The sequence below is a fragment of the Xylaria bambusicola genome, assembly GCF_022495145.1.
Source record: "Xylaria bambusicola strain CBS 139988 unplaced genomic scaffold F5B22scaffold_5, whole genome shotgun sequence".
Taxonomy (NCBI): domain Eukaryota; kingdom Fungi; phylum Ascomycota; class Sordariomycetes; order Xylariales; family Xylariaceae; genus Xylaria; species Xylaria bambusicola.
This window is the reverse complement of record NW_025953558.1, coordinates 415029-438550: the sequence shown is the minus strand read 5'-3', so window position 1 is coordinate 438550 and position 23522 is coordinate 415029. Positions and strand designations below refer to the sequence as shown.

At 49.2% G+C, this 23522-nt stretch overlaps 9 protein-coding genes across 9 annotated transcripts; 4 read left to right on the top strand and 5 right to left on the bottom strand.

The window, feature by feature from the left end:
* Positions 1-42: 42 nt before the first annotated feature.
* On the bottom strand, positions 43-864 carry F5B22DRAFT_415555 (uncharacterized protein). Its single transcript, XM_047971586.1, has 3 exons — positions 803-864; positions 442-722; positions 43-360 (listed from the first exon to the last, which is right to left on the bottom strand). The coding sequence occupies exons 2-3, from the start codon at positions 619-621 to the stop codon at positions 103-105; spliced, it is 438 nt and encodes a 145-aa protein (XP_047834464.1). The 5' UTR covers positions 622-722; positions 803-864; the 3' UTR covers positions 43-102.
* Positions 865-2931: 2067 nt separating this feature from the next.
* Positions 2932-6121, top strand: F5B22DRAFT_415417 (uncharacterized protein). The gene has a single exon (XM_047971583.1). The coding sequence runs from the start codon at positions 3079-3081 to the stop codon at positions 6082-6084; it is 3006 nt and encodes a 1001-aa protein (XP_047834463.1). The 5' UTR covers positions 2932-3078; the 3' UTR covers positions 6085-6121.
* A 645-nt stretch (positions 6122-6766) lies between these two features.
* F5B22DRAFT_415411 (uncharacterized protein) lies at positions 6767-8057 on the bottom strand. The gene is made up of 2 exons (XM_047971582.1): positions 7727-8057; positions 6767-7676 (listed from the first exon to the last, which is right to left on the bottom strand). The coding sequence occupies exon 2, from the start codon at positions 7469-7471 to the stop codon at positions 7052-7054; it is 420 nt and encodes a 139-aa protein (XP_047834462.1). The 5' UTR covers positions 7472-7676; positions 7727-8057; the 3' UTR covers positions 6767-7051.
* Positions 8058-10000, bottom strand: F5B22DRAFT_415519 (uncharacterized protein). The gene is made up of 4 exons (XM_047971585.1): positions 9711-10000; positions 9436-9629; positions 9306-9370; positions 8058-9234 (listed from the first exon to the last, which is right to left on the bottom strand). The coding sequence occupies exons 1-4, from the start codon at positions 9763-9765 to the stop codon at positions 8595-8597; spliced, it is 954 nt and encodes a 317-aa protein (XP_047834461.1). The 5' UTR covers positions 9766-10000; the 3' UTR covers positions 8058-8594.
* A 771-nt stretch (positions 10001-10771) lies between these two features.
* F5B22DRAFT_415424 (uncharacterized protein) lies at positions 10772-12067 on the top strand. The gene is made up of 2 exons (XM_047971584.1): positions 10772-11057; positions 11222-12067. The coding sequence occupies exons 1-2, from the start codon at positions 10995-10997 to the stop codon at positions 11783-11785; spliced, it is 627 nt and encodes a 208-aa protein (XP_047834460.1). The 5' UTR covers positions 10772-10994; the 3' UTR covers positions 11786-12067.
* Positions 12068-13402: 1335 nt separating this feature from the next.
* Positions 13403-15534, top strand: F5B22DRAFT_642854 (Metalloprotease; the record flags this gene model as incomplete). Its single annotated transcript, XM_047978189.1, has 5 exons — positions 13403-13438; positions 13491-13782; positions 13939-14030; positions 14079-14487; positions 14636-15534. 5 exons carry the CDS (start codon positions 13403-13405, stop codon positions 15532-15534), a joined length of 1728 nt encoding a protein of 575 aa, XP_047834459.1.
* A 633-nt stretch (positions 15535-16167) lies between these two features.
* On the bottom strand, positions 16168-18417 carry F5B22DRAFT_591842 (beta-lactamase/transpeptidase-like protein). Its single transcript, XM_047973880.1, has one exon. It carries the CDS (start codon positions 17934-17936, stop codon positions 16515-16517), a length of 1422 nt encoding a protein of 473 aa, XP_047834458.1. The 5' UTR covers positions 17937-18417; the 3' UTR covers positions 16168-16514.
* Positions 18418-20162: 1745 nt separating this feature from the next.
* On the top strand, positions 20163-20732 carry F5B22DRAFT_591841 (uncharacterized protein). Its single transcript, XM_047973879.1, has one exon. The coding sequence runs from the start codon at positions 20370-20372 to the stop codon at positions 20712-20714; it is 345 nt and encodes a 114-aa protein (XP_047834457.1). The 5' UTR covers positions 20163-20369; the 3' UTR covers positions 20715-20732.
* A 670-nt stretch (positions 20733-21402) lies between these two features.
* Positions 21403-23487, bottom strand: F5B22DRAFT_591839 (uncharacterized protein). Its single transcript, XM_047973878.1, has 2 exons — positions 23035-23487; positions 21403-22945 (listed from the first exon to the last, which is right to left on the bottom strand). The coding sequence occupies exons 1-2, from the start codon at positions 23111-23113 to the stop codon at positions 21798-21800; spliced, it is 1227 nt and encodes a 408-aa protein (XP_047834456.1). The 5' UTR covers positions 23114-23487; the 3' UTR covers positions 21403-21797.
* Positions 23488-23522: the final 35 nt, after the last annotated feature.

Sequence of the window (23522 nt, the reverse complement as noted above, 5' to 3'; positions counted from 1 at the left end):
CTTATTAATACAGGTTTTTTGCTCCAACAAACAAATTGTCCAAATCCGCGAATCATAGAGCTGTCAAGAAGACAAGACCAGACAAAACAAGCCCGTTGATTACTAACCCACGAGTGACAACGCTCCCATCGTCCCAACTAGCCCAGAGGCGTCATTGTTCCTTCCACGCTTTCCACCGTGAATATGTGCAAGAAGCTGGCGTAGAGGACTGTTCTTCGAAATGTAGTTCTTGGGGTAGAATTTGCGAGTCTTGAGCGTGTATGCTGAGAGCTCCTGTTGGCTTGGGAAGTGATGAACAGGATATCCATTCCGAACTGCGTGCAGGAAGTCTGGGATGTTCACCCAAACGGTCTTGAGTGCCTTGAGGATAGCTTCGTCAATTTTCTTTTCTCCCAAATACTTTAGGAAATATCGAGGAATAGATGAGACTCGATTGCTTACCTGGCGACATTTGGTCTTGCTCGGAAAGTGCTCCTCGAACCCGAGATCGGTCATCAGTCGCTGGAAGTCTTGGAGCTCGCCTTGTCCCATGTACTGACTCCACTCTTCTACAATAGCTGGTTGCTGTAGGGGTGCTGCGTTGGCGGCGGCGTGGGCTTTCTTGTTTCTTTTCTTCGCCATGGCTGTGGATTTATTTGAGTTGAGGATCAGGACTCAGGATGAATGGGTGAGGAAGAGGGAGTAGAAAGGCTGGATTGTGAAGACTGGGAGAGGTGTATTGTCTGTCTCGGAAAGAGGAACTGTTAATTTTCAAATTCTACTCAGACCTGAATTTTGAATGTGTGATATGATATATACGTACCCATTCACGTCTATTGCTCGGCAGCCTCGCAAACGAGGCAACACGCGTTTGGATAATTACATGGCTGGTTGCCTCCCTACCTACATTACCTGGATGCCTACTGAGATACCGGCGAGAAGCTTCCATTCACTACATCGTTTCTACGGTTCTTATACGCGTTCATTGGCCTTCAGCGACAAACGGGATTATCTGCAAGTACCCTTTTGCTCTGAGACCGTGTCAGGGGCTACCTACCTTCTAGAGGAATAATGCGGTAGTCTAGTACTAGAGGTGCCACGAAGATGTGGCAAACAAATAGACGCGATTTTCGTTTATATTCTCGCTGATGTCCCTCTATAGGTCTGAGTGATAGATCATGAATACCTGGGCAAGTCATGTACCATTTCCGATCACCACAGGCTATGAGTCACGTGTCTTGCAACTCATCAAAGGTTCAAGTCCTTTGTGTCATTTGTTCGTATTAAATTGAAACATGCTATCGAAAAGCACGCTGAGGAGGACGATAGGTATCATATGACATGTCTACGAGACACATGAGCATCAGATTGTCGAAAGAGCATCTGCGGCTGTCTGTTCCTTCTTATGAACTAGGTAATTCTCTGGCATTTCTCGCTCCGGAGTTTCTGTTCCAGAACTTTCATCCCCTACTTAGGTTCAATTGGACTAGATGAGAGCTTTCCTTTGGCAACCATCGTTATACATTCTTGCTGTAATTCCTGTTGTCAAACACTCGTCGCGTGTTGACCAGAAACTAGAGGTTGAGAAGGATGGATAGATGGATGAGTAAGTCTCAAGCAACTCGGCTTTAGCGAGCCACGTCTACCTGAAAGAAGTTAGGCTCCGGGAGCTTGGAGACAGGAGCCACATGGCCGTTGGGCAATCCAATCGGGTCCTATGAAACCAGAACTGTGGCTGCTGTAAGAGCCCTCCCTCAATTGGTAGCTGAACAGATGAACAGTCGAGCATCTTGAATGCTCGTGACCTACCTACATACCTATGGTGATGTAAGTATGTGTAGTTACTTACCTAGTTCTACTGTATAGGGCACTATCGCGGGTGAGTTTTGTCCATTACTAGCCACCCAAAATCTTGTCAGCGAAACACCAACACCAGCCAGGTATCCGGTTGGTGGAGTGGCATAGGTAGGCTACTATACCCGGTAGATAGGTAGGTAGGTAGATAATGTAAGCAGCCTCGAGCAGCAATCGAAGCAAAAGATCCGCCTAGCCGGGGCAAGAGAAACCAGGGCTACCTAGGTGCAGTAGCTTGCAGCCGTTAACGCAGCACAGACGCGGCATTATACGGGATGCAGACATGGTTCTGGCATGGCTTCATGTGAGGCATATAGGTACACTAACCTACAGTATGTACGACATACTTAATACATACTTCGTGTATGTATGTATGTTTGTACATATCTACAGTAGTCTGAGTAGTGATCGATCTATAATGGATAACGGTATCCATAATCACACCAAGAGTTCCGTGATGGTAGTCAGACCACATCGGCTCACGACTGGTGCCAACGTGCTCCTGTAGGAGCCGATGTGGTGTGGATGGGCATCCGATGGGCACCGATCGCAGCTCATCGCCCAAAAGCCACCCACCGCCTGAGAAAAATTCGCTGCATGGGCGCTGCTGCACGCCCGCCCTGGCTGCATAGGCTGGGTGGCCCAAATCTGCGTCAATGTGCTCCAATCTACACCAATCCCACAGCAGGCCGCAGGCGATCCATGCCAGTCTTCAGTAAGGTGTCCTCTGGATGGCTCTTGGAAATCACCGCGGCCCTTATGGCTAGCAAAAGTCCTGGCGTGCCGGCACGCGACTCTCCGGGCCAAAATGTGGATTTGTCTATCGCTAACTCGCGGAGAAGAAGGGAGAAGAAGAAGGGCAGAAAGAAAAGCGAAGAAACAGGGAGGTCGGTCGTCCCACTTAAAGCGGCATGTTTTCTTAGGTACAAAGTACCTACCTGCGTTATCTAACGCCCTGGCTTTTCGGTGCTTATTACCCCTCCAGTCCAGTGTTCTGGAGGCGCGTCAACGAGACGGTCCTGCCAGCCTCCCTTCTCATGTCGTCCCTTTCGTTCACTTCACTTTCTTCTACCTAGATAGATATACAGTTTCTCCCATTTTGCTGAGAGATTCACTCCTCTCTTTCTTTTGTTTCTTTTTTAATTTTCCCTTCTCTTTTTGTCGCCGGCTTTTAATCTCCTCTGTCAGTTCCATCATCGGCTCTAATTTCTAAAGGTGCCCGCTTTTTAGCGGCCGCCGTGTGCAATGGCTGTACAGGCATCCCCTAACAAGAGTCGGACGAGCCTCAGTCTCGCAGGCTTCCCGGCAAGATTCAAGAGCCTTGTTTCTGACATGAAGGGCCTCAAGAAGGACTTTCGGCATCGTCGTAGGGCCAAAAGCGAGGAAGTCAGACCAAAGCAGCCGTTACAGTCTACAGAGCTTATCCCTACTACAACCGAAGAGGATGTTTCTATATCTGAGACAAGGTCGTTGTTTCGGGACCCTCCACAAGTACGCAGCCTCAGCATACGCGTCACTGTCAAATTTGGCGAGCCTTTGAATTATACCCACAGCCAGGACTACGAAGGCTCCTCGTCGCTTCAGCCCACCGAGGAATTATGTGAGGCCTTGATTCGCCGGGTCGACCATTGTTCGAAGGAGCTTATCACGAGGAAGGATTCAAGTGCTTTGGATCGTACCGGTACTGATGGCCTGGCGAAATCTCTGAGATATGAGATACAGGTGCAGATGCTCAGGAATGAAATCGGCACCGGCACTGAGGCTTGGGCTTCTCGAACCCTTAGGTCGTATCAGAAACAGCCCCTATCAACTGAAGCTGCCAGGGAAGTCATCCTCGCAACACATTACATGGTCGGGCTCTTTTTGAGGCATCACGACGAGGCCTTTGTCTGGAAAGATGGACCTGTACGAGCAGATCCCGTGCAAGAACAGAAGACCTTCCCATACCAACCCGGACGAGTTCAGCCACTCACAAGCATACCCCGTTCCTTTTTCATCGAAAAACAGCAAGATTTTGAATCTATACCCGGTTATACTGTCCATTTTTCAATCACGAGTCGAAATCAGCACCGCACACCCTCCAAATGGCATGAGACTATTGAAGTCAATAGTCGCCAATTATCACCACTTACGCTCCTGAGTGCGGAGAACCTGTTTCTTGACACTTGTTACGCGGTAGATGGCGTTTTCAGGGCTGAGAGGAAAGAGTTTGGAGCATTGCAGAAAGCATGCGCGAGTCACAGTAAATGCCAGCACTGTCAACCGCACGATGGTGACGGCATTGAAATGCTGCTGTCAGTTAAAAACAACATGGGTCCAACTTTTGACAATTTAGAACGAACGACATGGGCTCGCGTCAATGTATTCTGGAAAGACCGCGGGGTTGATTGTGCCACATTTGTTGAAAAGGCCAAGACAGCTATTGAACAAGTTTGTACTGAAACCGATGAATCAATCTCCGGTATGAATGATTTTGAATTTTACATCGTTGAACTTCGGGGACGAGGCTGGGCCATCGAGGAACCGTTGGCATTCAAACTTGGCCCTCAAACATGCCTTTGTCAGAGAACTGTGGAGGCACTCTTGGATCGATTGCAGACCGGAGTGGCAGACATTCTGAGGGGTAATGCTATTGCCGTTCGAATGACCGCACGGAAACGAGGTCACTTCATCTTGAATAAGACTCTGGTAGCACGGGAGCCTATTGAAAAGCCAGGGAATAAGAAAAAGTCCGGGAAGGCAAAAGCTTATGTTTTGGATAAACTGAAACAACGCATCGAACACGATATTGAAATGGTCTGTAAAGACACTTGTTCTATCATGAGTCGAGACGTTGAGACGACAAGACCAAACAGGGCGGCCAGTGCCCCGCCGCTTGCTGATTCCTCAACGAACGGTCTTTTGGAGTCGAGAAGGTTAAGCAACTTCACAGCAACCTCAAATCGCCCTACCACAAATGGAGGCGATTCAGTCGAAAGATTGGCGTCAAGCCGAGGCGAGCTGTTTGAGGCACCGGAGCCGTTAGGTGCCTCCCCGTCTACTCAAGATCAATGGACCAGGATAACCCGGGATCCCGCTACAGGGGCACGGGTATTTCCACTGGTACCAGGAGGCCGTATCACCCCTATTGAGATGGCCACAAGCACACCCGAAGCGAAGACCCACCATCCTAAACTCAGTCAGCAAAGTACAGCAGACACATCCTTCGACTTGTCAGTGTCTTACGCAAGATCCAATACATATACTACTCAAACGTCAGCCTCTAGTGTATCGACTACGGATCAGTACCCTACCGGGACCTCTTTGGCATCTCATAAAGATGAAAGACAAAGACCCACTACAACAGGATCAATCTCAATAGTACCACGAACTCCGGACCTAGAGTTCGGCGGCAGTCCTTCGATACGCAGCAGTGTTTTAGTGACTCCAAACCTTCACGAGCTGGCTGCGAACAATGAGGTCATCATCGTGCCAAGGCCGCCCTCGTCCGGAATAATGGATAGTGAAATCGATGGGCCCAGAAAGGTGAATAGCTTCCTAAGGAAGCTGTACGCGCACCGAACAGCGTCATCGCCCGCATCTCCACTGGGTTCACGAGATGGCTCTGTTGTCTCTGCAGCCAGTAGAGCTCGACCTGTAGTGAAGGATGTAGACCTGGATCTCACGGGTCACGACGACAATTCATCTTCTTTGAGTGTAGGAACTTCATCGTCTAAGGACGGCGGAGCGCCTACGAGTGCAAAATCCACATATGACGCAACGCCTATAGAACCCATCAGGGAGCAGGAAACGCCGACGGAAGCTGCAAGCCAGCTCACCGTGAGACCAGCGCCGGAAACAACAGCAGGAAAAGAAGTCTTCTCACAGTCAAAGCCGGAATTCGACTTCTCGTCACCACTCACTATTACCCCTGAAAACAGCGAGGCGGCCATCGATGAAGCGCTACCGCCTACAGATAAGAGTGACGTTGCCACAGATCTGAGTTTGCAAGAAGAGATACCCGATCCATCAGACGACGACATCGAGAGTGTGATCCCGGAGCGCCCACAGCTACCGCAACAACACCGCAAATCCTTCGGCAGCGCTGGCTACCTCGGTAGTTTCTCTGAGCCACGATTCTTCGGCGTAGGCCTGCGAGGCGCTCTCGGCGGCTCTTCAAGCCCGCCCTCCAGACCACCTTCCAGACCATTCTCGCGTCTCGGCTTGTCCGATGAGGAGCACGATCCGGGGCAACCCGAGACACCGCATTGACACGGGGGAAGCCTCTTCGAGCTTACTCCGTCCTCCTCCTCCTCCAACCTGACGGAACACGCCCAGAAGAGGATTAGAAGTTCATTATTAGACGGGGACAAGGTGCATTATAGGCGAGGGGTAGGGGTACACGGGGAGGGAAAGGGGAAAGGGAAGGGGAAGAGGAATAGACGTACAGTGCAAACGCAAACGCATCAGGTAGACGGGCAGAGCGGGTGGAATATGGAAGCCACGGTGGCTTTTTTCTTCGTTTACTTTGCCGTGTGCAATGCATACGGTCGTTAGCTTTACCGGTGCATGGGATGGGTATGGGATTGGTGTATTGGCGTACAACGGCTTTTGAATTTTCATTGTTTCGGAATTGGGAAGGGAGGGAGGGAGGAAGGGGGATATTCATGACTGGGATGATGAAAGCATATGACGATTTCTTTTGAAGAGGGTCTAGCAAACATTACGAAACGAAAAGATGGTGGTTCTACGCAAGTAGTTTAGATGTTTTGAATACGGAGAGGGGGGTTTTCTGGAAAGGGGATTTGCTCACGGGCTTGATGATTTATTCTCATGATGATGATGAAACCTTTTCATTCTTTATTTTTACCCTATTTGGACCTTGGAAGATGGAGCATGACAACTACAGCTCTCGTTCAAATTTCATCGATGCTTGTCGTTGTGCAATTTGAATGTAATTCGTGTGTCTTTGGCTGAGTACCTAACCTAGGTGGGTAGGCTGTCAAAGCTGCGTCTGCTCTCTATCATAAGTGCTTGACGAACAACGTTGCCCTCGGTATCTATCTTCAACCTGTAGAATGGATTCGCTCATAGTATTTCCCCGGGTATCAATAATCATCGCATCTCAACCAGGAAATTAATTAGTTACACCGCAACACCAAAGCTCACCTTACTCACTCACCGATCCCCCCCCTTCCTCTTTCCCGCGCCGATTCACCCCATGCCCAGCCAAGTTCTATCATAAGAACAAAGCCAATAAACCCAGTAATCCACTCACCACCACCACCCATCGATCTACTAACATCTCCCGCTCCGCACCAGATGTCCCGGGCGGCGCGGCCCCATCCGCATAGTCGACGTGAAACTCGTACGTGAGCCCGGCAGGCGAGCACTGCGTGCCGAAGGCGCATTGTTGCACTTCGCTCCAGCGCCCGGAGCCGCACCGCTGGAAGCTGCTTGTCATGCAGTTCCATTGGCCCTCAGAGTCGGCGCATGGTGAGTCTGTGGACATTGTTTGCTGTCGGGGGAGAAGGAGGGGTGGGTCTGGTGTTTTCTCTGGGATGCTGTTTGTTCTTTCGGGTGATGATGCTGTGGATATGGGGAGGAGGAGGAGGAGGAGGAGGAGGAGGGTTGTGATTTGGTGGTGAGAGGGTCGCATTGTAATCCTGCCTTTTCCCCCTCTCTCTTTCTTTTCATGTTTTTGTAGTTAATCGATCACTTCTCCGTTATCGTGGAATTGGTCTTGAGGTGAGCGGAACCGCTGTAGGTGTAGATGTAGTTGCGCGTGCATGTGTAGGTGTAAGGTGTAAATCCCGTGTGCATTGTCTCATTCGAATCTGGCTCCCGAGTCCAGTGGCCGGGGCCTATCTCATTTAATTACTTTTTATCTCTCTCTCATCCACGGAGTACTCACCACTGCCCAATTCCCATCTCACCGAGTTGTATTGGTCGGTTTGGTGATGCCGCCGTGATTAGTGCCCGATCCCGAACGTGGGCGGCGCCGATTGGTGAGCCGACCGTCCCACTTGTGTGATGTCTCCCCTTAAGTATGACACGAAGCAAACAGTTGGATTTTTGCTGAGTGTATTACTCTGTTGATAGGACATAGATACTTGGTTGAGACGGTTATGATTAGATTGGCGGTAGTTGTTAGTAAATAATTCCCCCTTCTCATTCTGATAACTACCTAGATACCAAGGTGTATTATGGAGGAAGTCACGACTTGTACATAGAAATCTACTTAGTTCATATGAAAGGATTAATCAATCTAAGATGTACAAGCGGGTTTTCAAGCACAGATAACAGAAAGGTCAACCAAATAGCAAGGTCGGGAATTTCTAGCAGTGTAGAATCTACTTTTTTAGGATCACAAGCCAGGACTGACACCCTTACTTACCCGTTGGGACTCCACTTCCGTCGCCAGCTTTCTGACTTCCAGTAGAAGTGTTGGGGTCGCTTCTACTGCAAGTCAGAAGAATGGTGAGAATAGGGTAACACACGTCGTGGCAATCAGCACTGCAATTTTAGCCTACGCTAAAGTCGTCATGCATAACCCCAACATATGTGCGTATATGTGTTTCCTCTCTGAAAAATCTGTGTGATCACCAATACTAAGATAGAAATGTCTATATGATTATCGTGAGCGCTAAGATTGAATTTCGTTGCAGCTATTATCCCTTCTTAATGGGTAAAGCCACTCCTAGTGTGAAGTACAGATTGAAGCTTTCCAATATTGATATTCATAAGTACGGATTCGAGGGTAAGTAAGGTGAGCCTGATTCTTATAGCTTGGGCTTCTCCTTGCGGCCGGATTTCACGTATTTTTGTGTTTCAGTCCAGTTCAGCAAGTAGTTGGGATATTGCATGCTGAGGTCTCGCCCAACTCCGGTCCCTTTGTTCCTCCAGTCAGCGCCGTCTACGACGAGGACGTTCCCGTTGACGTAGTTACCCGCGTCGCTAAAGAGGTACACTGTGGCATCGGCCACGTCACGGATTGTGCCCCAGCGGCCTGAAGGGATGTGCTTGGCCGTATCCTTGTAGTCCATCTTGGTACTGCTGAGACGGTCCATGCCTTCGGTGCCTTCAATGCCACCAGGGGCAATCACGTTGGAAGTAACTCCGTAGGGTCCGTATTCCAGGGCCACGGATGCGCTGATGGAGTCCACGGAAGACTTAGCTGCCGCAACATGGGCTTGCATAGGCATCCCGGCGTAGTGGAACGTTGCCGAGACATAAATAATGCGGCCACCAGTGAGACCGTCACCTGGTGGGTTAGGGTTTCGTTTCGCAGACTCGATGAGATATGGTATCGTCGCCTTCACCGTGTTGTAGGTGCCAAGGACATCAATTTCCATGACTGTCTTGAAGCCGTTGGAAGAGAGGCCAGAAATAGGGGCGATGAAGTTGCCTGCTGCTCCAGCACTAAGGGTTGAGTGAGTTAGCTTAGCTGGGTTGAGCCTCGACGCAATGACAGGTGACGATCGGGTACATACATGACGAAGTCAATAGCACCCAGTTCCTTGACACACCGGTCGGCGGCATTCTTCAGACTCTCAGGCTATACGAGATTATACATCAGTCTTCTTCTTTGGAATGCTCCGATGAAGGGCTGTGGGTGCGTACGTCTCGAACATCACAACCGCCAATCCCCAGAACCTTAGCCCCTTTCCGGGCGGTGGCAATATCGGCAGCGACGGACTCAGTCTTCTCAACATTACGGCCGATAATACAAGCGTTGGCGCCGAGGTGAACCATGGCCCTGGTCTGGGCACTACAGATGGTGCCCGCACCACCGGTCACGAACACAACACGCCCATCTGTTCCATCCCTCGTACGCGTTAGTGGCCAATGACGAGCCGGGTATTGCTTGACCGGGGGCAGTGGACGGTTTTACTGACCAAAGATACCGTCTTTCCAGACATTACTGAGGTATTCGGATCTCGGAATCGGCATCTTGATTGCCTCACTTTTTTTGGTCTGTTTAAAATAACTGACTCACCCTGTACAACTCGAAGAAAGACAGAATGATATGATTGGTGTACGTGACGTCCGAGGCTAATGTTCTACAGGCGGGCCAGAGCCAGCGACTACTCAAAAAGCAAAAGACTCAAGATAAAAAAAATGAGAAAAAATGAAGTAATAATTCAGTGAGGTCGATATAAATGGTTTGAATCTATGAGATATGTAGAATAATCTTATTGCCTTTTCTTACGCCTGGATACCCCGGAATTGGATGATGAGAAATGGAGGGCGTAAGCGAATGCGATAGCTTCCCCGGCTGGCTACCGTAATTGGATTCTACCTCGGTAGACCCACCTTTGACGTTCAAAGCGTGGGTTCCCCGTTCGGTCCAGAAACGGCCACTTTGATCTCCCGTACACCGACGGCCTTGAAGCTGCGTATCGATATCATATCCTCCTCTATCTACAATGACTCTTCGAATAGTCGTAGATGAAACACTCTAATCACATCTTCTTGGTATCTGCATGTATTCGGTTTGCTGTCTTTATGAGTTATCAGCTACGTGTACACCGTACGCATACTTGGGCGAACGTTATTGGATAGTCTCCTCACCTGGGCAGGTTGGGCAAGGTAACGTACTGGCGAGACTGGCAAACTGGCTTTTTTTCCTCTCCCAACCCTCTTTGACTGAAGATGTATTTCTGCACATGAATGCTGACTTCGTCCAACTGCTACCATATCCTAGCAGCATTCACCTAACAGTCCTTACCTAGCTCGACCTGGATGGAAGAATGTAAAAGTGACCAATGATGGGTTCCGCAAGTGCTCTGACCATGCCCCCTGCGCCATGCCAGTAGCTTCCAGTGGTCCCAACTACCTAATGTTAGCTCTAGATTAGACCTGAGCGTTAGGTAGCGCTACATGTGTCTGGTAGGTGCCTGGTAGGTACCTTAGGCTCTAACGGGCAAGCTTCTAGGCCACTACAGCAGGACCCTCAGCGGGGGATAACTGGATAACTGCATGTGGATAACCTGGATAGCTGGCCTAATGTGGAATAGGCAATCACTCAGGCGCCAGCGTCATATTGACCCGTGTCTTGCCTTATCTCTCACACCACCTCCCGTCGTCCCTCTCGCGATACAATAAATTGCATCCATCGGCCCATCCCAGCATTGACAACAATCAGTCATCCTGTATCGTCTGTTGCTTTGTTGGACACAATGGCGTCGAACAAGGTGACCGTCCTCAAGTTCGTCGGCACCGTCTCCCTCGGACTCCTGACGGTAAGTCTAGCAGCTCTTCGCCATGCCCCTCGCCACCCTTCCGAAACCCCGCGCCTGAGCTTCATTCATTCATGTTCAGATGGGCCGTCTTGCTCAACTCGCCAAACCCTTTGATTCATCGATTCCGTGTTCCAATCGGGTCGCCAAAGCTAACAAATGACTAGGGAACTTCGTACACCCTTTCAAATCTCACAGTTCCAACTCTCCTCGAGCTTCCATCCTCCTCCACAGCCGCCAAGGCCTTCCGCTCGTTAACATCGGCAGCCACCACCCACCTCACCGCGTTATCGAGCATCTCAGGCACCGCCTTCCTCCTAGCCTTTGCGATCTCACCAGGCGGCTACAGACATCCCTACCTCCTCTACGCTTCCGTCCTCTCCTTCGGCACCCGCCTAACTGACTATGTAACCCCTTCCATCTTCGGAACCCCTGCCTCGAACTCCTCCACCGCCAAACGACGAGCCGCCCTGTCCCAGGCTCGCAAGGAGAAGGCCGCTGCGCGACGTATGGAAGCCAGCTATGAGGTTCTGGGTGACTCACAGCACGATGAGAGCGCGAGCAGCGATGACGTCGTGGATGAGGACATCAACGGCGAGGAGGTCCGCAGCGAGGTCCAGGTTTTCGTTCAGAATCAGCTCGTCCAGACTGCTACTGCGAGCTTAGGTCTTGCGATAGCCGTCCTGGGCATCTGGGGCGATGGCGCACACCGGGTCTACGGCACATTATAAAACACGATACAAGGGAAACAAGTTAAGAGTGTCGTATATTGCCTTGTACGACTAGGTGGTTCGCAAGCTCTTTACGTGAATTGTAGGGCGATATGTTCAATGAAATGAACTTTGATGCCTATAGGAGGAATCATTATGGAGCTGCTTCTATGTGACTGGGGTCGAGAGAGATGTTTTAGGGATTTTTCTTTTGTTGGCGTTCTCTCCAGTGCTCACTCTTCTCCTCCCAAATCTTGGTCACGAATATATCGAGTGTTAGTAAAGAAATACACAAACCCCCTTATTAGCGGTGGCAAAATCCGTCTGTGCTTAGGTAAATGTAACACTTTTATCAACGAGATGATATCTCCTGTTGAGCATGAGAGCTTCAGCACAACTTTTGGCTAGGGTGTTATCGGGTATCTTGCTCAACTATACTAGGTAGTACTATACTCGATATTGGTTAATGCTTATTAAAAGCTGTTACAGCAGGGCTCCGAGATAAGGAGCTCAATCTCACATTTACCAAATTTGAACGATTCAGATGTCGTTCGTTTAAGAGCTGAAACGGTAACTGGGATAGTGCTAGCTATTTCTGTATAAAAGACCTCGAGATTGATGCATGAAAGTATTTTCGACCATAAACAATTCTCGAAGTATGTCTACTTGAGTATGTTTACCTCATAAGTGAGATGGGTAGACCCCCTTATATACCTGTGAACCAACAACGTTTATACGAGACCTTTAACGATGATGTATGGACAGTTGATACCCATTTGATAAACAGTTCGGAGCTCGTGCATAACTATTTGATCTTTGATCAGTTAGGCGGCTCTTGATCAAGCGCTGTTTTCACTTCCGATGTGATTCAAACTCGATAATAGGTTCAAGGCTCAATAGATGATAATGAAATGAGTCCTGATCTAAACTGTTAATGCTTCATCGTTGATTTCGTCAGGCTGTAGGTAACAGAAAGCTCCAAATGCCGGTTTCAATATCTCCTTAATATTGTATGCATTGTTACGTGCTGAAGGTACTGGTGATTTAGGAAATTGGAGATCTTGTGACCCTCAGGACGCTGGTACTCTTCAGCTTTCAGCTGTCAAGTGAGGGTGGCATCTTCTACGAGGTTAAGAGCTACGAGAGGGGGTCGTATCCCCTTTTGTAAGTTTGGGTTGTAAGTCTGGACGACTACCGACGTAAATACGACGCTGTTGTACCTGATGGCATCTTGAAGGGGAAAGTAGTATGCAGCATCTCTGCAAGAGTGAACCACGCATGAGTTGAATGAGTGTGTGAGTGCTCTGTTCGCTATTCCTACAGTACCATTTGTATTTGTCCTCAGATACACATTGTTCGTATCGAGCAACTCATCGAATTTGAAGTCGTTGAAGATGCAATCTTCTTGTACTTGTTCATCGCTTGCTGTTGATCCCCGTCTCCTCCTGCTCACTCATATATATAAGGAGTCTTTCCCACCTTGTGAGATAGGTTAGTTTGATCTAACGCTCATACGCCCACGCCCATTTCGCCAACAAGGGCGTCAGAGTTGACAACTTTGGTCTATCACTTGATTTATTTGTTCTTGCTGAGATGCCTTGCTTTCCATTTCTTCGTTCATCGAAGATAAACCCAGAAATGGCTACTTCTGTATCAGAGAAGGCATCAGAGAAGGTGAGACCAACGCGGAGTTCGACGTGCAGTGATCTATTAACATGTTATTTAGTATGCAACCACAGACATGATGTATGCGAGAGCAGAAGACGTTCCTCCGCGCCCGTCCTTCCCGACTGATAACCCGTCGGAGGTGACCATTGCTGGCACCAGTTCCGAATCCGAAAAGGTCAAGCCCTTGGCCACTGACAACACTTATATCTGCATGATGTATACAAAGGCATCAGATGTCCCTCCACGTCCTCCATTTCCAACTGCTGCCACTGTTATCGGTAAACAAGAGACTGGAACGCTTGCAACTGTCCCTAAATTGACACTTGGAAGCAGTGATAGCCATGTTGGTAGTAAGTCGAAGATTTCCCCCTCAATGACTACCTTATATCGCTGTTATCATTGCTGTCATAGACATCTCTATGATCATTCCATAGACAGACATAATCACTTGTTCAGAAACACTTCAGATCATTACTGACTAGATAATCCTTAACTGCCCCTTGCAGCTCGTCTTTCTTTTCATCGTCCGTCATTGTGGCCAAACGGTTCTCGAATCCGTGTTCGTTTTGGCAACGGCACCCCGACCCTTTGGGCTAGAGTGAGTACTGGCGCACCCTTGTATCTCAAAATATTCACATAACTACAGGTTCAAGCCTACGTCGCATGGTGGACTGCGTATGCCAACATTACCTTTGAATTCGTCGATAGCGGGCCCTCCGAGGTACGCGTCACGTTCAACACCAATGATGGCTCCTGGGCCCTCATGGGCACCCAGAACTTGCAACGCGCGCAAGACCAACCTACCATGAACCTGAACATTGACGAAAACATGCCCCCGGAACGTGTCCGCGCTGAGATTCTCCACGAATTCGGGCACGTTTTAGGAGCTATCCACGAACACCTGTCGCCCTTGGCTCGGATCCCCTGGAATGAAGCCGCCGTTTACGATCATCATCGTCAGCTGGGTAACAGCCAGGAGTGGGTTGACCACAATATCCTCAGACTGCCATATCCCGAATCTGAGGTTGATGCCGATGCCGACGACCGCTCTATCAGTATGTAACCCTGAAGTCAGATGTTTCCCGTTTTAGTTCCTCTTAGAGGCCATAGTTGCCTAGTAAGGGACACATGTGTGTGTCAGGAGTATGAAGAACTCGCAAAAGTTTTCCCTGAAGGAGCAATTACTGACCCCCATGGTTGTAGTGGTTTACCCATATCCAGCTAGCTTTACTACCAATGGCACATCGGTTGGCTGGATGACCGACCTCTCTACCAGAGACTACCAGAGAATCGCAATGGTTTATCCCCGAAACCAATACGCGGTCTCATCCGTCGCTACGAACCAGCCCCTCGAAGAGCCCATGGAGTGGCAGAGCATCACACTGGGTATCTCGCCCCAGCAATCCTCACCGCCCCAGTTCGCTTCGGCCCTCTCGTATATCGACATGTCCAACCGCGATGACGATCTCCGAGTGCGAGCTCAAGTAACCGATGTGCAGACCGACCGCTTCACAGTTGGCGTAGGGAGCTGGGGAGACAGAATATTCTACAACGGCGGCGTCTCGCTGCTGCGAGTTCCCGCCGGCGATGCCAACTTCCGCATGGGCACAATCACCAACGCCGGGCCAAACAGCTACAGGATCCAATTTCGACCCCCCTTCCCGCCCGGGACTATACCGAACGTCTTCGCCGCCTTCAGCGGAATCGACTCGGGCGATAACTGGCGCGGCGCACTCGACATCCACAATGCGAACGCCGCCCAATTCGACATCCAAGTGTCCGCCTGGGGTAGCTCCGTCCTGTACAGCGCCAACGTGCAGTGGATCGCGTATCCCAACAATCTGCCTGGCGTGGAGCTGGGGACTTTCACGGGTGCCGGGAGCTCTAGTGGCAGGTACCAGCTCCGGAACACGTTCTACAACACGCCGATGGTGTTCACGGGCTTCCAGCGCTTCGACATCAGTGCGAATCAGAATGCGCGTCTCCGGGTTCGGGCTACGGCGGCGGATCCGACGCGCGTCGATTGGGCGATTGAGACCTGGTCTGATAGTGTGGTTTACAGCATCGTCGGTGTATTCCTCGCTATTAGCTCGGGGGGTTGAAATACTGAGAGGCACCGATGGTTCTCTGGTTATATTTTCTTTTATGATCTGGTCATTCTTGTTATACCCTCTCTCTTTATGTTCTGATTATGGCTAGGGCCTGCTATGGCTATTTATATCCTGGTTATGCTTTAGTTATACTTTAATTATATCTTGATCATAACTTGGTAATGATATTGGGACACCTGCTGGGTCGTTGTGTTTTGACACCAAGTTTAATGTCGGGGGACCTCGAATAGTTGCGGAATGGGATAATATATAGTAGATGGATCTAGGTTGAACATCAATGCCTTCATAGGGAAATTGCTGCGCATATATTCTCTAGAAGGTATGCTTCGTGATAATTGTCAACGTTAGGAAATAGGACAAATGTCGCGATTTTCCAATGTTGGTGTATATGAACGAAGGATGCCGTTATACTCGTCCGATCGATATATTGGTTGTGCCAACCCGATAAGGGGTGTCGTTACTGTGACCGTGACATGCGGGAGCGGATGACGTCCAACCTCTTTCTGTTACTGCATGGATATGGTACCGACTATCACCGATTTCTATCCAAGATATATATATATGTGGCCGTCTCGTTAGCCTAAGTTTGGTTAATTGAATTACAAGTTGGGTGGGTAACATGTACGCAGATGGTTCACAAGATACAATAAGTCAAATGTGTAAGGAAATATAGCGAGTGTTTTCGTAGCTATAATTATTTAAATGTCGTTTCTCCTAGACTGTTAGTAGTAGCATGTCCCCATCGTATATGGCCGTGCTGTAAAGGGCCCATCTCCTCGAGCTCCCTGCTACTGACCTCCACTCCACCTAATCAATAATTATCTGCTCAGCTATCCCAGATCAATCATGGTTCATGCAATCTACTATAGCCTCCAGGATCCCCGGATCGAGCTATATAAACCTTTTGTACACTACCAAGACAAACTATGTCCACTATAGATCTGCAGGTTGCTGCGATCCGACCGCATTATTCACTCCGCTTGATCCATGACCTCGACGCTCCTTCGAAACTCTTCGCCATCACCGGGTACTGTAAACTCATGTTTCCACGTCAAACAGCCCATATCGACTTCTTTTCCGAACTGCCACCACGACGGTTCAGACCGACAGCCAAATCTTAGTACGAAATACTCAGCGGGGAACCAAGGAAGCCTCGCGCGTTTTGCGCTTTCATCAAAATCTAGTGTCCAATAAAAACTATCGTTCTGGTACGGATGCAGTTCGTAAGTGTCGATATCGACGCCCAGAAATGCTACTTGAAGCTTGTCGTCATGTAGCTTGATCTCAATGAAAAAGCTGCTAATACTATTGTAATACTTGCCCACGTATGCGTTTAATGGATTGACAGGTGCCGACGCGGTCTTGTTCGCCAACAGTTCTTCGTTCCGATCGTGGACATATTGTACGAAGTAGTCCCTAGCTTCACGGGCAAGTTGGGTGTAGGTGGTTGCATTGAAGTCATTCTCGAACGTCGTCTCAACGAGGACCTGGCCGAATAGTCTCATTGCGTCAGTCAGACCTGCAGAGTTACCGAGAACGACGATTGCAGTCGACGTTTCTGGGAAAAGAGTAACAATTCCGGCGTTCCCCATTATATAGCCTTGGTGGTGTATCATCAAACGGGACTCGGCGCCTTGAAGAAGTATAGGAGGCCAGTAGTCAGCGAATAGGTGTACCATGGCGGGTAGCTGCGCTCGGATCCAACCAGAGGCGTAGCTGTACTCTCGCAAAGATGTTGAGCCAACATTGACTTTCCCTTCGAAGAGACCCGGGACTTGTCTGAACGGATTTGTGATAGCCGCCGTCCATACCTGCGAATTAGCTGCATCCATCAAGGCTTTGTATAGAAACAGCAAATCGTTGACAGAACTACGGATTGCACCCCCTGGTCCGATGAAAAGATTATCCCCATAACCCCACGGGGGCAACTCATGCCATGAGCCGTTAGCAAGAGCCGCATAGGACCTGGCGGTGTTGTCATCTATAGTTTCTCCCGCGTAGAAGGTTCTATTGAGCTTCAAGGGCTCGATAATGCGTTTATGAAGGAGGTCTGCATACGACAGGCCAGTCACCTTTTCTAAAATCTGTCCAAGAACTTCGTAGGCAATGTTGTTGTAGTTAAAAGAAGCGCGGAACTGGCCGGCCACTGGAGCATAACTCATGATTGGGATGGCTTGGTATCTGTCGACGAGGATTTCATTGTAGGAGCTAAACCAGAGATTGTCCATGGGCGCAAGACCAGTCCTGTGGCTCATGAGGTCTTCAATTGTAATGTTCGCTTGGGCATCGTGACGATGGAACTCGGGGAAGATTTCTTGCAGCTGGGTTGAAAAGCTAAGAAGTCCTTCTTCGACAAGCATTCCTATCAGGGAACATGTGAAGGCCTTGGTCATGGAGCAGATCAACCAGGACGTATCAGTATCGGGGGAGAGCTGGCGCTCGACATCCCGATATCCGTAATTCGCGGTATGGATGACCTCGCCATGATGCAAAACGCCAACAGAGATGCCGGGTGTCGCGGTGATATCCAGAAGCTGCTCCAGCAACGGACCTAGGGCTTCGAGGGCACGCGCAAATTGCCTATTGACGAGGATGAGCTCCGCTATCCGAGAGAGAATACCTGACACGGCCAAGGAAGCATTCAAAAAGCTTACATCGATGGGCGCTATGAATGGGCTTTAGACTGGCGTAAGGATTGACTGTAGGCCCCCCTCAAAAGTCGGGAAGATGAGAAAATGAGAAGCAGAGGGAAAATGAATGAAGAGAAGAGCGCTCAACGAGAGCATAAATGGTGATAGTGTGCTACGGTGCTACCAAGCTAGATGAATCATTACTTATCACCAAGCTTAGGAATTAATATATACTTTAAATTTATTTATATCCTTTTTACTGAAAATATTTTAAATATTAAGATTTTAATTTAGTATTTTATATTTCTTTTAAAAGTTTAATTTAATAAATAAAGCTGTTAAAGGTGGCTAGCGTAGTTTATTAGGTGTTGTATGTTGAACAATATATAGCTGTATAAGCCACCTGGCATAAATAGTTGTTAGACAACCCTGACGCGCACACACTATTGTTTGCTATATGTTTTACATCAATCATGTTGATAGGGCCCAACAAGGGTTAGTACGTACCGCGTAGCGGTATGTATCTTGAGCCATGGCCAAAGCCCACATAGAGCCATAGGCTCCCTTTCTTAAAGTTCCTAATGTGACGAACGTCACGTACCACTTGACTGTACATGACCTGTCAATATAAGCCAGGAACCATTACAGGACATAATTCAAGACCAATTTGATAGTCTCCTTCCTTCAAATGATGTCATGTCCAATGGCAATCTGGATCATCTCACGATGAGATACCTAATTGACCAACATGGGTGAGCTGTTAGTTGGATGAGTGATCTGATCGAGTACCTGTCTGTGAATTCGAGAACGAAAGTCGTGAAGATATATGAGCATAAAATCTGCCTCTTGCATCACTTCGAGTTCGAGGGTCATGATCTATGTCCCATTTCACAAGAAGCCATCCGAGAGGTACTCGATACTTCGAACCTTCTCCTCCCTCTAGAAGATGTCCTCAGTTAGCGGTACTTAGAAGAAGAAGGGATGTCATTCCATCGACTTGGATCTTACAATCACAATGATTATCGGGACCTCAGCTACTATCGTTACCGGCATAAAGGCCTTGCTCAACTTTTGAGCGCTACAGAAGAGGAGCCCCTGGGGCTCAAGCAGTTCGTATTGGATAAGGAGCATCGAAATTTCAGAGAAGTCACGACATTCTGGCTGGCTATTGTGGTCATTATTTTTCGTACTCTCGGTTTCGGTATCGTATCTTCCATCTCTGCGGCCAACAGCTATCATATGGCTCTGATTCAGTATAAACTCGATCTAGCCTAGGCTCGCTCTGCGCCAGGGGCGAGGGAGTCATTGTCTAGCTGTTGCGCTTGATTGTCACACTGGCTCAATTGCTCTTTACGATGTTATGAATGAGTAGGATGGCAAATGATAGAGGCACATGGCTCGAATCAACAGGTGATCAGAATTGGCAAAATGAACTGAGTTATAATTTGATATTAACTCATGTTGGAATGGACATGTCCATCTGGGGATAATCCTGAGTGCCCATTCAACAACTCGACAGATCTTCCCCATCTTCGACACAGCCCCAAGTTCCCTATTCAACAAGTAAACAAGAATTCTCGAATTTCTCTAAGCGTCCTTTCATCCCCATATCCCAAGAAGCCCCCCCTGAACTGAGCTGACACCTCCCCCTATACATCGACCATAGTGAGATGCAAAAATCCAGCTCTAGTGCCACATTTGACACTATCGCCGTATTTCAGCAAACCCCTCCTAAAATCAGACATCAAAACATCCCCAGTCCGCACATCAAAATTTCAAACTTCCACATCCTCAACATCACCCATCCACTCATAATCATCGCTGCTACCGCCGAGATTCCCACAGCTCTTCGGACCGGAATCACCATTTATCCTCATCCCATCCCCGTCCCACTGAATTCTTCTCTTCAACAAGCGCTTCGGCTTCGCCGTCATCGGCGGCAAGGCATCTTCGTCGCCGCCCTCGTAACCCGAGCAATCCTCCAGCTGCGCTTCGGTTTCTTTCTGCTGTGCTTCGAGCGCTAGTTTCTCTCCGTCGAGCGCCGTCCGTCGTTCGACATCCGCGTTCGGCCGGAGATCCAGGCTCAACATCGGGAGAGACAGGCAGGGGATATCTCCATTGTCTCCCGTTTTAGGCGATGATTTGGCTGGTGGCGTGGGTAGTTGCCCCCGGAGTAAGGCCGCCTGTATCTTGCGCATGCGCGCAATTTTTCTCTTCCGTGCTCGTGCGCGCTTTGTCAGTTTCTTGTTAGTGGGCGCTGGTTGTCTGACGCATTTCTTACACCGTGTTCTGGGTGTTGCGGTGGAATATAGAAATGGCGTCGCTGCTTCGACCCATCTCGATCTTCGCCAACTCCTGCGCGCGAATTTTGCGCGGAGCCTCGTTAGCCGGAGAGTGCCTGGACTGCGTTCTTTTGATGAGGTCATTTTTCTCCTGAGAGCCATAGGGAGTACATATATGTGTTTGGGGATGTGTGTTGGTGCTTTGGCGTCAGTTGTGCGGATCTTCATTACCAGAAATCGTCGGCGTTCTAGGAAATAGGGGGATGGATAATTGTACCCGAGATTCAATAGATGATTTGAACGTGTTCACGAGCCTTTCAGACTATATAGCGCTCAAGAATTTGACTTATTGGTATAGTGATTGTGGTGGTAATGGCGTTGACGACGGTGTGGTTGAGACGATGTAGATGAGAAAGTTGTATTGACCTGCTGCGTCCGGGTGAGGGAAATTTATGTCCGGCCCTTTTCTTGCCAAAGTATGCTGTTTCTCTGGCGACGAATAATTTAGGTTATCGAATACTTATATGCTATATTGACTCCAAGCAGATTATTAAAGTTTCTGGGGATGCTCTTCAGCAGGAAGTGAGTTTGTGTTATGCTTATAGTTAAAACCAAAACACTAGCCAGAAGCGTTTGAAAGAACGGTGACAGTAGACGAAGCGTGATGAATACATAATTAAGTTTAGGATATCAGCGCTGTGGTTGCTAGCTGGTTCATTTGGATGGTTACGTGTTTCAGCTCGTTGCCATCCTTTATTCATTTGAACTGGTCCACGGGAGAGCAACATCACGACGTTTCAGAAATGACATTTACAGTTTCAGTGAGCGTTAGGAGGAGGCTTGTTACAAAGTTGATCGTCGAAATAGGGCGAATGAGATTGGGGATGAGATGGTGACGACAAACCCGGAGGGCGGAAGACTCATATAGAGTTACTCACAGTTCAACATGGCTAGAAAAAACACGTTCAAAGAGCTAAAACACTACAATGCTGATTTAATACTGTATGAAATGATTTGTTTCCCCACAGGAAATCCGATAGGAAAGGGTATCTATCATTACAATCATCACTCCTTGCCTTCACAACAGACTTAGCAGCAGTATTCCTCATCATAAGCCATTCATCATCCATCTAAACATGGAGGGATTCCCTAGGTGACCCAAAGCGAGACCCGATGAAGTTGACGCGCCAATGTCCCGAACACCCGGCGCCGAAAAATCAATCCGCACTTTCTGAAAACGCATGTAAACGTCGGACCGGCCCGGACCCGCGGTTCCCCCACTCTCTCCGTAAGCAGCTAAGTTTGGTCCCCCAGGTAGCAAATGCGCAGCTCATCAACCAGATCACATCCTTTGGTGAATATTCATGAGCTCCGCCTTAGAGTTCTTTCTAGCCTGTTCTAGATCATCGATCCTCGCCTGCAGGCGCGCGATGCGGTCCTCAGCGTTCTTGACAGCTTTGCGGGACGCATCGCGGCCTCTCTCAAATCCTTTCGCCTGATTGACGTATTTCTCCAGTGTAAGTCGGACGGCGCTTCGCGCCGAGGGGCTGATGTTCTCGTTCTTAAGGAGCCCCATGACATCGCTTGTCAGGTTTGTGGCAACCGGCTGTGAAGATACCGACGGTGCTGGCGATGGCGATAATGATACTCTTGCCGGGGGAACGGTTGCAGTGGTCCCGAAGAGTCGGACTGCCTCCGACTCGTTCAGGCGCTGCCGTTTGGCGCTCGCTCCGTCGCAAGTGCTGCTCTCGCTGCCCTCGGAGTCGTTGAAGAGCATTTTCTTGGGCGACTTGCCCCTTGTGAGCGAGGGCGTAGGCAGGCCGTTCTCGATGTTGGTCATGCGCGTCGTGCTCGGTGTGATCGGTGACTCACGCTGCTTGCCGTGACGAATCGCGGCCTTGGCAGAGGTCTCCGCGAGCGCGGCTAAATCTTCTGTGCCGCTTTCCGAGAGTTCCTCGAGATAGTTCTCTTCTTGCGACGGCTGCTTCGTTCTAGAGCCGGTAGCCGGTGTCTTAGCCATCGCGCTTGGCCGTAAGATAGTGTTTCTAATGGGCGATTTTGCGCGATCGTTGAAAATGTAGTCGTCTTCGTCCTCGCCGGACGAGCTGTCGTACTGATCCGACTCAACAGCCCTAGTGCTTGGGGACAGCTTGGAACTTTGCGGAGGTGGACGGGAGTTGGAAGCCGATGCAACGTCGTCAACAGCTTCTAGATCAATTACTTCTCCTTTCACGGGTGACCTGCTTGGCAGTTTCTGTTTCACTTTGCGTGGCGTGTAGGTCTGAGGAAGAACTGTCTGCTTCTTTTCGCTACGGCCGTTGCTTTTTAAATTCTCCCTCTCCCGCCTTTGTGCCTCTTCCTCTAAGACGAACATGTCACAATGGTTCTCTTGTTGACCTGCGCGGCAGCCCCAGAACCTTTTACCATGGTTCTTCGAATAGCTGCTTTTGATGGTCCGCATCTTAGCCGGGAGGCGCGTGGGGCAATTGCCTAGATACAAAGAATTAGCTTAGTTCACTTCACTTCTCTTCGTGCATCTCGAGTGCGATTCTCTTGGTCTAGCTGAAAGGTGCACTCACAGAGCCATTTTCCGTCGCGGAATACGCCATTTGTGGCCGTGTCAGATGGCTGTTGTGGTGAAGGTGGTGGTGAAGGCATAACGAAAGAGACAACTTGCCGCTGGTCGCCTGAGTGATATCTAGGCGAGGGAAGGGCAGGATACCTGGGTAGAATACTCGATATAAATAATAAAGAGCATTTTACACAAGCATCTGCATTACTGTAGGGGCTTACGATATGAAGCGCATGAGGTGGTTGGGGTGTGGATGGGCTTCGCGAAAAAGCGCCTCAGCTGGAAAGCGAGACGTGGATGGTGGTGGCGGAGGACCCCGTACCCCATCATCGACCGTTACACATGGCAACGGAAAGACCCGTTACAGTGAACGAGTATAATCTACATATCGCTTAACCTACCTATATAAACGAATATATCTCCTACGCTACGCGCATGTCCTCTAATTGGTCAATTTCCTCCCATGTTTGTAGACTTCAACGCTTCGTCTATGTA